Raw genomic sequence first — 18,229 nt, 5'->3', positions numbered from 1 at the left:
CGTCACATCTTTAGTGGCCGTCGCATAATATAATATAATATTATTGTAATGAGCAGTGACCGATCTCGCTGCGGCGGTGAACGCTATAATTCTCGACGATGACCGCGGCGCGCGAAAACGTAAATCGAAAACGCATCGTAGCAGTACTGTTGTAGAAGTAGTAATAGTAGTAGTAGTAGTAGTAGTATAGTAGTAGTAGTATAGTAGTAGTAGTAATAGTATTGTCGTGCAGTATTTATTAGTACAGTACCGCGGGCCGCGAAACGGTTACAGCGCGGCGGCCGTGGTGTCTGACGTTGCGCAGAGCGCGCGTCGGTCGTCGATTTCCCGCGCAAAACTGGTCGGGGTAACACTGTGCGCCGGCCGCCCGCCCCACCGGTCCGCCTACCGGCAACGAACGACACAGTCGAGCGCGCGCGCGACCGTTATCCAACCGACCGAATTTCAAATTCAAAATCGTCAACGAACGTCGAGCAGCAGCCGCCGTCTCGCCGTCGTCTTCCGCGCGAAAACCGAACAGTTTAATTATTTTTTTTCACCTTCCGAAAAATTATTTTTAAACCGTCGTTTTTTGCCGCCACCATCCACCAACCGGCCCACGCCGGCACACGAAACATCCAAATTCGCGGTGATCGTCGAGCGACCGTCTTTCGTCGTCGTCTAACGGGGCGCGGGCAAGCAACAAGCCACCAGCACTTCGACAGTCAGCCATGGTGTTGTCGGACGTCAACGGAAACGGTAAGAAGTCGGCGGCCGAACGGTGGCTGAGACAGCGGAACGGGCAGCGGGCGTCGGCTGTCCGGTGCATATTCGGGCCGCCCGAGAAACGGGCCCATCTCATGGTGATCATGCGCAACGAGGCAGAAATGGAACGGAAGCGGATCGAGTTCGCGGCCAGGTACGAGCCGGTGGGCATGTCGCCCAACGAGCGGCGCAACTTTTTCGCGGGACTCATGAAATCGCCGCCCACTTCGTCGCACCATCATTACAGCAACGGTGAGTAGACATGAGTTAGGCACTTAAGCGCTGCGACCGTTGGCGCGAAAATATGGCAGCCTCCCGCGATCCGAGCTATAGACTTCGTGGTGTTGGCATATTATTATCGTAGCTTGCGATGAGTTGCGGGCGCGTCGGCGGCCGTTATTTTCCGTTCGTTCGGACGGGCGGCCAAACGCGCGGGAAAAATCTGGTCGCGCCCGACTCGACCGCGACGACCGGCCGACGATTATTTTAATGCATTCGACAATAAGTCAAATTATTTACCGTGATGAACGACTTTTGTGGCGATCGAAAATTTTTAATATATTTTGCTCGTGATTCGCCTACCTATCCACATTTCGTACCCGGCCGATCGATCGATTGATTTCGGTCGCGTTTACTGTTAAGACGGGAACGAAATAATTATTATGTAATCATCGTTGACCGGCCGCTGCGAATAACGTAACGTTTTTGACAAACAAAAATCGGAGCGTTTATGAAAAGTAATACAATTATTTATCGTCGTTCGGCCGCGCCGAACACGTGCTCTCTTGGTCCCCACACACCTGTTGCTTCATATCGATCTTGTCCCTTCGAAAACCGTTTTGGGTTCACGTCTTCCGTGTCGGGAAAACCGATGGTGGTTTGTTCTTGTGCACAGGTGGTATGTGTGTGTATGTGAATGTGATCCAAAGGCCTCGGCTTGACGGCGTCTCGCTATAACTGCGAGGTTAGGTGTCGTCGTATTACGTAAGCGGTAAACACAAGTATCGCGGCGTTCGAGGTTAATGTTATTTTTATTGTTAATATTAGGTATTTTACTAAATAAACAAGAGTGTTCCTACCGATTATATGTTTATAAGCGAGTGTGTGTGTGAGAGCGTGCGCGCCCGATAGGTGAACTTTTGACGACATTATAATGGCGATAACCACAAATAATAAAAATTATAGATAAATCACACTCACAAGGCGCGTTATGCCTTGTGTATGGTTGAAGTTGGAAACGACAGGTCGGAAAAAAAAATTGTAAAAATGGAGGGAGATTGCGGTCGTGCGCGGCCGAACGAACCACGGGCGACGGGCGTCGGCCCCGAGGCAGGTCCGCGTGCAGCGGTGGTAGCGTGTGTAAGGCGTACGCACGTATTTTGCCGCCAAAACCTCTACGGTAGTCGCCCGCCACATCTGCCCTGCTCGGTAATCCGACATGATAATATATTATATTATAAATTATACATGTTGTATACGATACGGTCTCCGTCCGGATCGAAGTAAAAAAAAAAATCCTTTTTTTTATGATTTTAGGTTAGGTATAATAATGGTTGTGAGAGTGTGTGTGTCGGTAGGTCGGCGTCGATATGGTTGTTGTGGGGTGCGGCGGGGGCGAGGGTCGGTTGAAATTTTAAAATGCACGAGACGTGCGCCGCGCGTACAACGACGATCGATATATACGACCGGTATAATAACGCGCGTTTTTCATTCTTCGCGCTCGACCGAAATCGAACGTGACACTTTTGAAAACCGGTATTTTTTTCGAAAAAACGTACGGCGACGAGACGACGTGTCATCGTGTCCGTAAACGGACGGCGGGAGTTTTTTCTCTCCTAAAACTATCGCGTACACATACAAATATACAATATTATACATGCGGTCGTTACTTTTATCGTACACCCGGATAAACTCCTCGTGCCGGGGTCGCCGGAATAACATTAAAAAGCACGCACACTCGTAATATATAACTCGTCCCCGCGGTGCACGTGTGTTGGTTTTTTGAAAAAAAAAAAAAAACCGAACAACTTGTACGGCGATCGCAGTGAGATTCAAGGCCTCCGTCAGTGGTGGCGGCGGTGGTGGTGAATGGCGATGATGATGATATTATTATTATGCGATGTATACGTGCGCGAAAGCGAAAGAAACGTTTTACGCGGTGACAAAAAATTGGCGGGAAACGTGTCCGTAGCACGCGCTCCGCAAAAAAAACCGAATGCGAATAATAATATAACGACGACGTTTAGTGGAAAAAAAAGCGTCGTCGGCGGACGACGAAAGGGGAAAACTGTTTGGGTAAAAAATGACATACAAAACGGGTTTTGGACGGCGCGCGGCCAAAAAACACTAATCGGCCGAGCGGCGTGTCCCTGTCGCGTCGCCGATATCACACGCGGCCGCGCGCGGAGAATGTCTCCGCCAAGGCCGTTTAATAATGCTCCGGCGACTCGGCAGCTACCGTTTCGTCGGTGTGCGCGCGCGCTCGTAAATATAAATTGGGCGGGAAAAAAGCGACGTACGCTAGAATATTATTATTATTATTATTATTATTATGATGTTTTATGATCGGTCGTCGTCGCGTACACCTCTCTACGCGATCGACGCAGCCCGTAATAACGCGTATTATTATTATTACTATTATTGTCGACGAGTTTTTTCCTACCTGCCTCCGACCTACGCCTCCCCCACCGTGTCCCGCGCGCACCATCTCATCTAGATTAGAGTGAAAGAGTGTCTTGTGGAGTGAGAGAGAAGGAGGGAGTGCTCGCGCGCGCGTATAATGTTTGAATTATCGTTTTTTTTTTTTTACGAATTTCGGTTTTTTTTTTCATTCTGTTCGACGAGATAAAAAATAATGAAAAAAAAAACGTTGTCGACCGGTTTACGTTTCGTGGAAAACGAAAATAATATAAAATATTATTACATTAATATGCGCTCTTACCGATGTGTGCATACAAATAATAATTATATGAACATTACGACGACTGTGACGGTGTGACGAAACCAACTGTTGGATTTCAACCCAATCGAAAAACTCGATCCGCGGCGGATTTCCTCGTATCGCTCGCGACTGCCATTACAATAATAATCGTACAAATAAAAAATTGAATATCATATTATTATAATTATTATTATATTTTATCAAGTGATACTGTTATCGAGCAGTTTTCTCTCTTCTCTTCGGTACACGACGCGATGTGTTGCAACGCACACGCGATAACATTTTTTTTATTATTCCGTTTGCGCGTCGTCGTCGTTATCTACAGCAGCCGCGGCCGTTCTCTGCCGATTATTATTATTTATTACGTCTAATACATGTATTATATGCTTTTGACATGTATTATAATACATTAAATGTTAATATTAATTATGATTGTGTTATAGTTATATCGTGTACAATTTTTTTACACGACGATAAGTTTTTTATTCTGGTTGTAACACGTCGTCGTTTTCCAGATAAACAATCCGATTTGGGTTCTCGGAATCGGATGGACGACGACGACCTATCGGTCTGTTGTGTATTATTGTTACATTTTTTTTTATCATAGACAAAATAATAATTGGTCGTTTAACCTTGAAAAACAATAATACAACATAATGGCCTGTTTTGAACCGCGGTCTTTGTAGCTTGTTCTAGAAAACGTTCGTTTCCGCGCTCCGCCGTCCTCTCGCCTATATTATAATATTTTGTCAACGCGCACACCATTTATAAAACATTAAAATTTCGACCGACCGACCGTCGTCACGACTCGTGAGTACGTAATATGTATATTTATATAGTTTTCGCTTCGCACTCTTTCTCTACGGCCATTTGATATTATCATTCCGATTTCAGACACACCGAATTTCCATATTTTATTTCTCGACATAATTACACCACGTCGTCGTAATTACACGCACAATTTGTCCGACTCGCGGGGCAGAAATCTAAATGGACGTTGTACGACGCGTATTATAATACGTATAATAAATTAAATAAATATTCTTATCGGCGTGTGTCGCAATCGATATTGTCGATAATCGTTCGCAATCCGTAGTACAGCTATAGTACTATAGTAGTATTATATTATAATAATATAATGCGCATCCAACAAAAGAAGTAGGATACAAGGAAACCGGCCGGCGGACCAGATTGCCGAATATTATTCGTTTCGATGGATTTCTTTTGTCTTCGCATACAATCGCATTTGAACAGTTATCGCGGTGTCTTCTCTTATTGGCCGGGCAAAACAAGAAAAAAATAGACAAAAGGTTATAACCGTCACAAAGGTCTAGGTCACAGATAAACGTTTTGTTGTTGCGCCTATGCCGATGCTGCCTAACCGCTCTGTTTCCTCTCTTCTGATTTTGTAGGTATATATCATTTATAGCCCCTAATCCATTGGGTGTAATATAATATATCATGCTAATGTACAATGTACATATTAATATAATATCATATTTTTTATATAATGTACTATTGACAAGACCTTGCGTAAAACTTGATGCGATCGTAGAGAGAAAAATCGATCGTATACCAGATCTTGAGAGGGTTTGTGTTGAGGGGGAGGGTAGCAGTGAGACTATTTTATTTTAAGTGTCCCGCGCCGGAGAGACGTACCACGTCTGCGAATAGATCTATTTATCCATCCCCGATAACGCGTTTCAGAAACACAATAGCGAAATGCCCGTCTCTCCCTATACACTGTAACCAACAGCAGTATTATATACAAGTGCAGTGTGTGTGTGTGTGTGTTAGATAAGACATACACACACATGCATATAACCTGTTGCCATGGAGGACAAAAGATTAAAAAAATAATAATAAATAAGTAAACATCCATATCCTTCTCACAAGGATTTAGTTGGAGAAAAAAATTTGCAGATGGTGAACGCGTACACACATACACACCGTACAACAGGTGGTTAATTTGCAGTCGAGCAGCTGCTGCTGCCGCGGAGGACGTTAAGAACGAGTAGATTTTTTTTCTCGCCCACCGTTTCTTTTCCGTCGTATGTTACGCGTGCACTGCACAATATATATAACATGATATATTATATACAGCGTGTGTGTTTCCTGCGTTTGCGGATGTGCTCACCGCAGAACACGCGTCATTAGGATTAGGTCATCTCCGCGATTCTTGGTACAATGCACAGTGTACACGCGTATAATTTTTTTCGTATTTCCGTTTAGTCATATTTTTGAAAACCCGCGTCCGTTTGGTTTCGTATAATCTAAGATTATACGTGTATAAAATAGCGAAACCATATAATTTTCTACGCAAATCTAATGCAATAAATATGAAAATATAATACATAACGAAGGTTATACTTTTCTGATGGTCCCCATATATTTTCTGAAACTGCCGAGGCGTCTTGCAGGGGTTGTGTTTAAGTGTTTAAGTCTTCGGACTTGTTTAATAAAACTGTCTCTCCTCCATGCTTCTCCTGTTGTTAATAGTATTTTAACTGGTTATTTCCTATCCGGTCCGTAGTCAGTTCTTCACAGTCCGCAGCAAGTCAATTGCAACTGGCTGGGGATCTTGGTCCTTTGTGAACTCAGCCGCGTCATATTATTTGGTTCCTTTTTATTAGATGAGTTGGAACTATCGATTTTGCTAGTTTTTGCGGTACATGTCTTCTTTAGGTTTGAACGCGCTAGATCTCAACCACATACCTAAACCAATAACTATTTCAAAAACTATTAACAACTAACTGTTTTTGAAATATTTTTCTTACATAATTTATTGTAGTGAACAGTAAATTTTTCTAAAAAAAAGCATAGTTTACCATTTCACATCATCAATATTTCTTAAACAACAATATGCAATTTTATTCACTTATTTGAATCCAGAATATTTTTCCTTAGTTATTTGGTGGTTTACTGTATGAGATCAAATTTTGGAATAGTGGAATGGAGCTGTGTAGTGTAACCTACCCGGAAAAATGTTGGTGCATGGGCTACTCTCGCATTACAACTTTGTATACTATAAATTATTGTTACTTACTTATAACAAATAAACTACTCGTCTAAAATGTGTATTTATGTAAATCGAAATACTTAAAATAATATTCTGTTTCGGAGTATGAAATTAAAATGTGGATACGTCGTATTCAACAGAGTAAAAACTTGAAAAATATAATTTTTTTTGTAATGACTTAAAATAAAATTATGTTAAAGTAGTACTTTCAAAAACGTTAGTGTTTTCTGAAATAATGAGTGTCTTACGTTAAATTGATTTCCGTATACAAATTGTTGTACCTAACACTTGTAATACTGAGAAAATGACATATATGGAGGGGTGATTAAGTCACCGTTTACCTGCTGCGTAATAATGTTTTTAAGTGTCAACTTTATATGTATATAATTATAGGTCGTTTTTGACGATTGTAAAATTATGGATAAAATAATATTATAGTAGGTATATATTGATACAATTCCGATGAATAATTTATAGTTTCGTATATTTAAGTTGACTTAATGTCTCGGGTTCTATATAACTAACCTAACTGTACTATGCACCTATATACCGATGTTACATATACTGCAAGTGTTGTTTCATTGTTAAAATTTAACATTCAAAGTACCTATATCGGTTCCGATAAAGGTTTTTTCCATACGAGTCGTACCTACACACAATTTAAACATGAACGTGTTTAATTTTTTTAATAATTTCTTTAGACATCAAAAGTTTCATTTCCCTGCAATAAACATTTTATATATAAATATTTTATTAACCGTGACCGTAAATAGTAAGCTTATGGTAAATTAGGACAGATAAATTTTTTTATGAGGATCTGTCACTCAATAGATACATTTACGTTAGTTTTTTCCTAAACTTTTTTAATGTAATATAATAATAATAATAATAATAGCGTGTAAATAGGTAATTATGTTTTTTCTCTACCATTAGTATTATAGCATCGAACTAAATGTCATCTATAATACCACTTGACGCCGTTGCGTTATGTATACAGTATATTATTTTTAATGTATTTAAAAAAAAAAATTTAGAACGTTCAAAACGTCAACAAGCCGAGCGCATCGTAGTAACAATAACTTGTGTAACAAGTAACAACATATCACGCACATTTTTTCCTCTCCATATTATCCTTATACGTAAATACTATTATTATTATTATATACGCATTATTATAATAATGTTGTACAATTGTAATAACTTCTTATCGAAAAAGAGCAGAGAGATAAACCAATATATGCATAAGCACACGCGCATATATAATAACTTAATAACTTAATAATAATAATAATAGTATAATGTACGCATCAAAGGAGAAAAAAATTATTCCCTGCATAAAACTATATCATAATATTATATTATTATCGACAGGCTATGGCAAAACGTCCCAAAGTCCAATGTGCTCGACATTATTCCAATAACGGAGAATCGCCGTATAAATTTGTTTGGACGTTTAGAAAACTAGCCAGTGTGTATAGGTGCACTACAAATCTCGTAATGTCAAGGTTTAAGCCGTCGAAAATGATCGCTCGTGCGCTTTACAATAAACCAGCAACGTGCTCGAGCGCGCAAACCGCCAATTCTGTGGTGGTATATCAATGATTCCGCCGGCGTTTTACTTTAACGTCGTGATTTACAGTACCCAACGAATGAAACAAAGCCGCGATTAATAATCATAATAATAATGCGATAAACTACTATTTTAGGCCGGCGAATGTCTCACTAACCATCGTGTCATCCGTGCGGTGATGTATACTATTATCATTGTTATATTTTGCTATATTATTATTATTATTATTACGACCGTCGTGAATTGTGTTCTGAATTACTACAAAAATTATTGATAAATATCAATAATAAATGTTTTTTTTTTCAACAGTTACTCATTAGTCATTACACTACGTATTGTGTCATAAACTATAATAATATACATCTCGACTGAAACATCGATGACTTTTAAACTCTAAATCTCCGTCATCCGCTGTTGTAGTTAATCGTTATTAAAAAATATAACGGGGCCATAAATTTGGATGCGGCAAACGGGCACATATTATTTATTCTATTTTATTTATCTTCCGTGTTTATTAGGCGATTAAATTTAACCGTGACGCCGCCCCGCTATTGTTCAACCAGATTTCGGCGGTCTCTCTCGTTGTTACAGAGTAAAGTCCAAAAATCATCGTGTCGTGCGCGTGTTTATCATTCGCAAATAACATTAAAATCTCGTTTCCTATTAATAATAATGATTGCAAAACTGGGTCGGGTTGATTGTCATCTGCGATATTTGGCATTGATTATAATACCAATCCGGAAATTACAAACGCCGAGGAAAAACCAAATTCTTCGCAAACGTAGTATACGTTGTTCAGTAAATTATTTAATTGTTCAACGACGAATCGGCCGCAATTCGACCGGTGCTCCGTTGTGTAAATAATTGCTCTAATTTATTTAATCGGTTGAAATTATTCACCAAAGAGTAAAGCGTGCATATTTAGTACTTTGTTTTTAATCCAAAATGGCCGTTATAACTTAATTACTGGTTCAATTTTATTTGAAAAGACAAACCCTATGTTTGTAGAAAGTTCTACAAAAATATCATTTTATAGCAAAATGGTAGCTTGTACATTCCACTTCTCGCGCACATATGAAGCGTTCCCAAAGCGAATGTATAAAATTAAAAAAATGTGTTCTCAAATGTTGTGTGATTTTTGATTTCAGAACATAATTCAAAAAATTCGAAAGCCGATAGCCGCAACCACTACTTCCAACAACAGCAGCAGCAGCAGCAACAACACCACCATTACTATCACCAGCAGCAGCAAAAGCAGCAGAAGAACAATAGTTTCAACCAACCATCCGACGACGAAAGAAATTGACTAAGAAATTGACCGACTATTGTGCGGGAAGGGGGGGTGTATCATAAATCGTGATCGATATTATATATAGTGTTACATTGTACCTAAATCGCAACGATCTCTCTAACCCCACACTCGTACAACTTTATAGAAAAGACCACTTGTCCATTTCCTTCTACGTCTGTCTACGTCACGAATCGTCTCATTTGTTGCACGAAATCCGCGCGTAATTTAGGTTTTTGGGTGTATAATCGGGTTATTAATAATATTATATAATTTAAAGTGTATTCATTTTTTATTTCATTTTCGTTCTGTTCAAAGTGTTCGTGGCACATGGTTGTTTCGCGTTTGCCAACGACTACTTTGTACCTATTTATATTTTACTACCTATAATAATATTGTTAGACTTCTAGAAATTCGACGCGTGCTACAACGGGTCCATAACGTAATTCGTTGTAACGGTACGCATCATATTATTTTTATTACATTATATTATATTATGTTGGGTTGTTGTCCGAGTTTTGCACCTACACTACTATACATAATATTGTGATACTCGAATGTGCATGTTAAATAAATATTATGTTATACTAATATGAGAACAAAAAATAGAGGGAAAGCATTCGGCAAATGAATATTTTTACAACTTTACAGTCGTTCCGAGTAGTGTGTGCGCGTAACAACGTGCGTAATAATTATATTCACTCCCTGCATCTGCTCGAACTCAGATAGAAGAGGTCAATAAAACTATAACAAACAACTCGGTTCAGCTATAGAATCGAATAATAATCGTAAAATCATTTAATTTTATTACGCGTTGTACTCTTTTTTTTTTGTTTTTATCTCGTCTTCGCTTACTGTCATCGCTAGACAAAAAACGCTGAGATTTTACATATATATTTTTAATTTATATATTTTTTTTTTTTAAAACAAATTTACTCCCTTCTCTCTCCTCTCTTTTAAAATGTATTCATCACCAGATACTCAATTGCAGCTATATATGACTATATATATATATTAGCTGTTAAAGAAATATTATATGCAATATAAATGCTAGTCCAATTTGTTACGGTGAGAAAAAAATATTTATGCGTTATTAAAGTAATGTATATTATATATATACATTAATGAGATTATTATATATTTATTTACAAATATTATTATTATTATTTAATTATTATATATATTTTTTTTTTTTTCTAATCGATAAATTCACGATTTTAATATGCATATATTTATATAGATACTATTATTATTTTGTATGGTTATGTGCTAGGTATATTAATATAATATGCAGCCATATAGACATTTTTTATTAGACATGAACACTGATTTTTATTTGCCACCGCAATAACTATTATTATTATTTTAATTTTGACTATTTTATTTATTTAAATTATTATTAAAATTTAGACCGACATTATGTTTAGTTCGTAAGTAGTATATAATCATAGAAAGTAGTATGTAGAAAAAGAATATATCACGCGGAAAGTGTCATTGAGATTTATATTATTTTATTATATTACATACGTTGGTGTTTGACGACAAAATATATTAACAACTTTTTTTTTGTGTTTTTAATCTTTTGTTTTATTTGTATGACATTATCACAGTCCATATTCTTACAATTTGCTTTGCGGTACTCTGGCGGCGTTGAAGTTTCCCTATAGAGAGTGTTTTTCCCGCCAAAAGCTGATCGCCGTCGTTTTTTTTCCGGACCGTGGGACTCGCAAGTCGCGCTTGTCGAGAAGATTAAACATTTTATTTAAAAAAAGTGTATGCACGTGGGTACGCGTGTGGTTAACTGTGGGTCGGATGCGTTTTCGCGAGCATATAGCGGCTCTCAGGAAGAAAAATAAGAAGCAGCAGAGGGTACGCGGCGCGCGAGGCTCATCGCTCAAACGTGTGTGTACACAAAAGAAAAAACACCTTCACGCCCGTATTTTATATATATTTTTTTTTCCTTACGCCGGAGGAGGAAGTGCGGCCGCGGCGTGTATATACGCTAGGTGTATACAATATAATACACGTGCAGTGCACGTTTGTGAAAATATATAATAATAAAATGTATATAAGTTAAAGAAGAAGTATATATAAACCGACTACAATGGGTCGCCTTCTCCTTCCGTGTGTGCATTCGGGGAGATGACAAAACACATGACGTCCGCATCCGGTCGTACGCGCGCGCCCGTTATATATGACGTGTGTGTGTGTGTGTGTGCGTAATATACGTCAGCCGTTGACGGTAAGTCACACGGTGTGTGTGTGTGTGTGTGCGTGTGTGTGTGTGTTTAAGGTATATAGGCCGGGCGCGCGTATCCGGTTTTGCGGTCTGCGGTGACATCGTCGTCTTCTCGACCGTACGACGTCCGCCGCGAAATAAATCTCTTCGCCGTCGCGTCCCATTAATTATAATCAAAAAATAATAATATCACTGGGGTTCCCCTAGTGTACGTCGTCGCACACACGTGTGGTGCCCACTCCTCCCGGTGTGCGTTTCGGTCGCTGCGAATAGTATTATATATTTAGGGCGCGACTTAAAATATTATATCGTGTCTGTACACCGTATGTACGTCATACGTGCATCCGACGATGTGTCGTCTGTGATGTCATGCGTAGGTAAATCTTTACTTCTGGACGGTCTTGTATTTAATGTTGTTGTAATTTGTAGCCGTGGGCCGTGGCATAAAAAGGGTTCGCGACCTTTGCCGACACACGGCCAGCTATGGAAAAACATCCTTGTTTGCCCATAATATTATAGAACATAGATACTTTGAACGGTAGCAATCATAATAGAATATGCGATTATTAATGTATTGCATAGCCTTTTTAGTATATTATATCCAATCATCCTATATTGGAAATCAAAATCTTAAAAATCAAAACCGGTAAAAGGCGTTATTTGTGTTTCCGATATAGTAGAATAATTATGCAACATAAAGTTTAAATTCAAATGTGTGTATTTATAGTCAATCTGTTTAATGTGATAGTACGGGAGAAACTTCAATAAAAGTTGTTTTCACCTTAACAGTATACTGTGACCGCGTGCCTCCGAATGAATATAGTAGGTATATTACACCATATTTCACTTCAACATCTCAGTACAGTACATGAAAAAAGGACTGTATCGCCACTTACGCTTTATATAAGAAAATACTAACATTGTAAATATTTTTGATATTGATTGTTTGTTTAAATTAACATACTTATATTTAAATTGAATACCTCAATAGTACATTAAGTACATTCAACTATTGTAAATTTGGATAAGTACCCATATTATGATTATCTCCATTTGTTTCACAATCGTCTGATAGAAAAAAACAAATTAACTGCCGTGTTTGATATTGCGTTGTTTAATAAATTACTTAACACAAATTGGGAGCATACAGTCACGTGATTACGACGTCTGCTGCAGGTATAGTATTTAGTGATAGGTTCACATCAACCGTGGTATTTGTAAGACCGGAGGAGAGTATGGTTTTACTTGATCTGTGCGCATATATTCTATGTAGACATTCTGGCGTCTACCGAGCATAATCCTCGTCACCGTGACGCGGCACCTGTGTCTTTTGTCCTGCCGAATACGTCCCTTTACCGTGACCGGACAACACACGACTGCCATTGTACTAGACTCCTCAAAGTCTACTTACGACGCAATTATAAAGTATTCTGACAGGATCTTACAAATTTATATTATCCACACATTATACCAATATTTATTTTTATTTTATGACAGAACGGGTTATGGCCCTGAGTACAGATAGCTACGTATTCGGCATACCTATACGTATTGAAGATTTTAAATAGGTATACTGCACACACATATTTAAGCCGAAAAAATGCAAATATTACACAGAAATAAACAATACTCATTATTTATTATTCATTAATTAATATAAACGATGGGTCCTTGTTCGATTCTGTAAATTGTAGATCTGTAACGGGAGCTTAATTGAATACGTATTCAGTGGAGGTGTAAAGAAAGGATAAAGAGATCGATGCTGGAAGCATGGAGGTTTTAAACTAACTATTGCAGAGAGTTTACAAATTGCGCTTAAAATTACCTCTTAATATAGGTACCAATAATGGCCATTTTCTGGGTTGATAGACCAATTGACCTAAACAACAGCCTGTTAATATGTATTTTATTAAATAGCACATAACACTATTTTTATTGGAATACAATGAACATGAACGTCAAGGTTTCATAATGTATTAAATCTAAAAACATTTTTATAAAAATATGCCTACTGTAATATAAAATAATATTATAATAGTGATTTATAATAAATATGCGTAATTACAATTAAATGAATAACTATTATAATATTATTTTATATTACAGTAGGCATATTTTTGTGAAAATGTTTTTTGATTTAATACAACATTTTTTCCGTCGATTTTCGTTGCGAAACATGTAATGGGGTAGGTGGACCGGCTGTGGACGCGTTGCCACGCGCGAAGCGCCCAGCGGGCGCAAAGCTTGAAACATCTAAAGCGCAAAGCGTGAAACCTTTAATGCACCCTTAAAATAATAAAAAATAGTGTTCGATGTTTTACATCTGCCGGGCGTCCTCGACGGCTCACTTTTTTTTCAAACATTATACAATGGACGGCAATAAAATAGTACATACTTATGACCTATCTATGTGCATATAAATATATAATTGTAAGTTGTATAAATAAAAGCAGCTCAATTGGTATATTGACCTTAAAATATGAACAGAGCAATTGGTACACCGACCCTAAAATACAAATTTTGTTTTAGGCCCAACTGGTCCACATCCTCCCCCTCTTATACTGCAGGCCAAGTGTCTCGGGACAGTCGACTGACCGTTCAATGAGTTTCCATCGGAATAGTTACGTACAATGTAAACGGATCGACGTGCACAATAATACTTTATACAATGTATGCCTACCTATGTCATACGCCATTATTATTGGTATAATATATTCGTTTATTATTATAACATTTTTATTCCATTCCATATGGTAGGTGCCTCCATTTTGTAAACAGTTATTGTTGTTCACGTTAACACGGTATACATTATTTAAACGACAGATTTGATTATTTTGAAATACATTTATAAAGCACCTGGATAACGAATATGGGTACTTGTCGACCAAGAAAAGGGGTGAAAAGAGAAGGTACCTATAGATGTTGTTGGATAAAATGCCGTAGACAATTTTTTGTATTATTATATCGAGTCCAACACGTCACTGTTTCCGTCGTCTTACGACAAGAATAAACATAGGCACTACAATAGAATCCATAATACAGACGACCCTACAAACATTAATCATATAACATCTAATATTTTAAATGAACTACCTACTATATATTTAAATAAAATATAATTCTGAATTAATAATAATATGGCATGATGAGCATACTATGGAGTTCTCGTATACAAATCGATTAGCATTCCATCGGTAAAATCGTTCCATATATAGTGACGCCACGGCAACAGATTTCGATGGACATTATTAATTTATGACAATGATATTAGTGTGTTAGATCGAGGTGATATTTTTGAAGCTGCCCTCTACTACGAATATTGTAGAAATCACTAGCATCATATCCATTTCTCTATTGATTTTTGTTTTTTTTTTTTAGTGTTCAAATTTCCGTTCAATATAAAATGTTTCGTCTTGAAATCGGTACCATGTTGATTGTTGTGTGGTTTGTTGGAATTATCCACACATAATATACGCAAGACTAAAGTATTGCCAAATATTTTGTGTTAGATGTATGAATTCTCGGACGAATAAAAATATTTTCCAAATAAGTTAAATACTCGCATAATATTATATCATGCCATAGTAGTACACTAGTACGTCCTATATCGCATTATAATCACTTTTTATTTCAATGGTAACAAAATAGCAGTTTACCCCTACTTACACGAGTTTTTATTTTATTTTGAACTCACCCCGTTATTATAGGTATATTGTTACAGAACAGACTACAACAAATTTATATTATCTTACGATGCTGTTTATTTAGTATGTACAGAAATAGTAAAATGAACACATGATATTATAATAATTGTATTACAAATCTTTAATTATTTCATAATATATAGGTACAGCAAACATTTAAAATCTATATTATATATATTCAAAATAAAATCAGTTTAATATAAGACAACACATATTTAGAATTCTAGACAAAAATATATAGTTTAGATTATACAAATCAACGTACATTATTTGATTATGAATTACTTGATGATTGTCTATAAATTAATTCTGCCTATTATAATTACACATATGTTTAAATAAATACATAAATGTATAATGTGTGTACAGTGTATGTGTATAGATATTTTATAATAGTACATATAACACTTAAGTTATATCATTCATCACGATTCGCTTAATGACGACATAAATATCTATTTAATTACGTTTTCGGCGTGATATCTTCATATAACATTTTATGTATTTATCATAATCGTAATCATTGTATGAGAGTAATAATAATACGGGAAATTGCACGGACTTTTGTATATTTTATGGACTTGAACGTTTTGGCCTTTGAATGATGCATATAATATTGTGTGGGCGATACTATTGATGCACCACAGTACCATACAATGTTAAGAACAAATATTTTTCGAGTGCAGTGAGCAACATTTTTGTTTAATATTCCGTCCGTCCAATATGGAAATATCAGTAGGTGGGTACGCACACGAAGATATGAGTTAGCTGGAAGTTGAAGATGACTCACGAATAAAAAAATTAAAAATAAGTACAAGCGCATATTACATTATATTTAAATACATAAAAATACATCATATCCGTGGCTCGGTGCACATGGGGCTAATGTCATTTTCGAGAAAACGTTTGGAAAAAAATCTCATTTGTAACGATTTCTTAATATTTTAACTACCTTGTGCTGGTGCTTCAGCGTCTATAGAGTGTGTACGGCATTATACTGTCGGATATTGATAAATATTATTTTCGGAAAACGTCACGGTGTTTGTTTTCTGAAAATAACAATTTAGACATTAGCCTTTTGGCGTTGTTGCACCAAACCACAGAAGCCGAGAACAGTAAGAGCAAGCATACATTTGCCGATATTATCCATCCGACAATACATGTGCACCGTGTGTGACATAAGTATAAATATTAAGTTATTAGTCATTATATTTATCACACATTTTCACACGGCGTAAACGTAAGGTAAGTATGGGTACACAGTATTAAATATTGACATTTGACATACTATAATGTTGTACCGGTCAAATAAAAATAATGAAAACTATATTAAAGTTGTGAAGTAATATTAAACAAAACTACATATGGTATATAATGAAATGAATAAAACAATTTTAAAAAAACCAGACGCGATTATGATGGACGGACACGAAATCAAACATTTTGTTATTTATGCTGATGCAGGACATTTTACTCCCACGGTTAATAATTTCAAACTTCTGAGTTAGTCAGATTTCCATCTATATTTGCTCCCACAATCGTTCTGACATATATATATAACAACTATGCATATACATATATAATTGAATTTATTATGTAAAGGTTCATAGTTTCAAAATAGTGTTATATTATAATAAAAAAGTGAGCAGTCGCGGGACGCCTGGCAGATGTGAAACATCAAAATTGTTTCGTATAGAAAGTATGCACGAAAATTGAAAGGATGATTTATTAAAGGAAGTAAACATGACATAGTCAAAAACAAAATATTAATGTAATTTGAATTCTGATTTTTTTACGAACAATTATTCCTTACATTAAAGGAGCATTAGACGTTTCGCGCGTGTGGCCGCATTATACATCCGGTCTTACCCGCCGCATTAGACGTTTCACATTAATAATAACAATCATTACTTTTGTGAGCAATAGGTTATAACGTAACCTCTGCGTGTTGTACATACGAATCTCGGGAAATTTCTTTTGAATCCTAAATTATGTTAGCATTTATTAAGCAGGGAATGTTTTTTATGACGTAATACGCGTCGTATTTATCCTCTTTCGATTATTGTTTCTCTGCATCTATCCTCCAGCACTCTATTTACTCATTTAACCAGACCCGGACGACGGTTATTCTAGACCGCAGTTGAAAAAGTTGATTTCAGCACAGTTTTAATACCATACACATACATATTTACATAAATGCGTTACCTAAAAACTATATCCGGGACCAATGTTTGGTATTAGGCAATATATCAGCTTACGGTCCAATTTTTATACCTATGATATATTTACATATTTATACACATTATCATCCATGTAGGTAATTGGGGTGAAAAAAAATTACACAGTAATATTATACGTGTGACGACTTGATGTGACACGCTTACAACTGGCCAAGGAGGTTCAAGGCCAATAATAATAATATCGTGTTGAGCATATGATATGTTGCACGATATAACATACTCAATACAAATATATAATAATAATCAAGATTTTCAAGAAGAAAAATTCGATACGTATCGATACGGAATAGTTACGTACCACCTCGTATCGAAGTCCGAGTCCGATACGGTTCGGTACGTATCGCTTGCATACTGCACGTGTAACATCTTGAACGCTCAAAATTGACCCGATACGTACCGATACACTCCAAATTCTTTCTTGAAAATCTTGAATACGTTATAATATTATAATATTGTATAGGTAATAATAGTAATACGATGTACA

At 36.8% G+C, this 18,229-nt stretch overlaps 1 protein-coding gene across 1 annotated transcript; it reads left to right on the top strand.

Moving 5' to 3' along the window:
- Nucleotides 1-215: 215 nt before the first annotated feature.
- Nucleotides 216-10,220, top strand: LOC111035626 (DEAD-box ATP-dependent RNA helicase 8-like). The gene is made up of 2 exons (XM_022317323.1): nucleotides 216-996; nucleotides 9,423-10,220. The coding sequence occupies exons 1-2, from the start codon at nucleotides 711-713 to the stop codon at nucleotides 9,578-9,580; spliced, it is 444 nt and encodes a 147-aa protein (XP_022173015.1). The 5' UTR covers nucleotides 216-710; the 3' UTR covers nucleotides 9,581-10,220.
- The last annotated feature ends 8,009 nt before the right edge of the window (nucleotides 10,221-18,229 follow it).

This window comes from Myzus persicae, unplaced genomic scaffold (genome assembly GCF_001856785.1).
Source record: "Myzus persicae strain clone G006 unplaced genomic scaffold, MPER_G0061.0, whole genome shotgun sequence".
Classification (NCBI taxonomy): Eukaryota; Metazoa; Arthropoda; class Insecta; order Hemiptera; family Aphididae; genus Myzus; species Myzus persicae.
The sequence above is the reverse complement of the archived record's forward strand: the minus strand, read 5'-3'. Positions and strand labels throughout refer to the sequence as shown.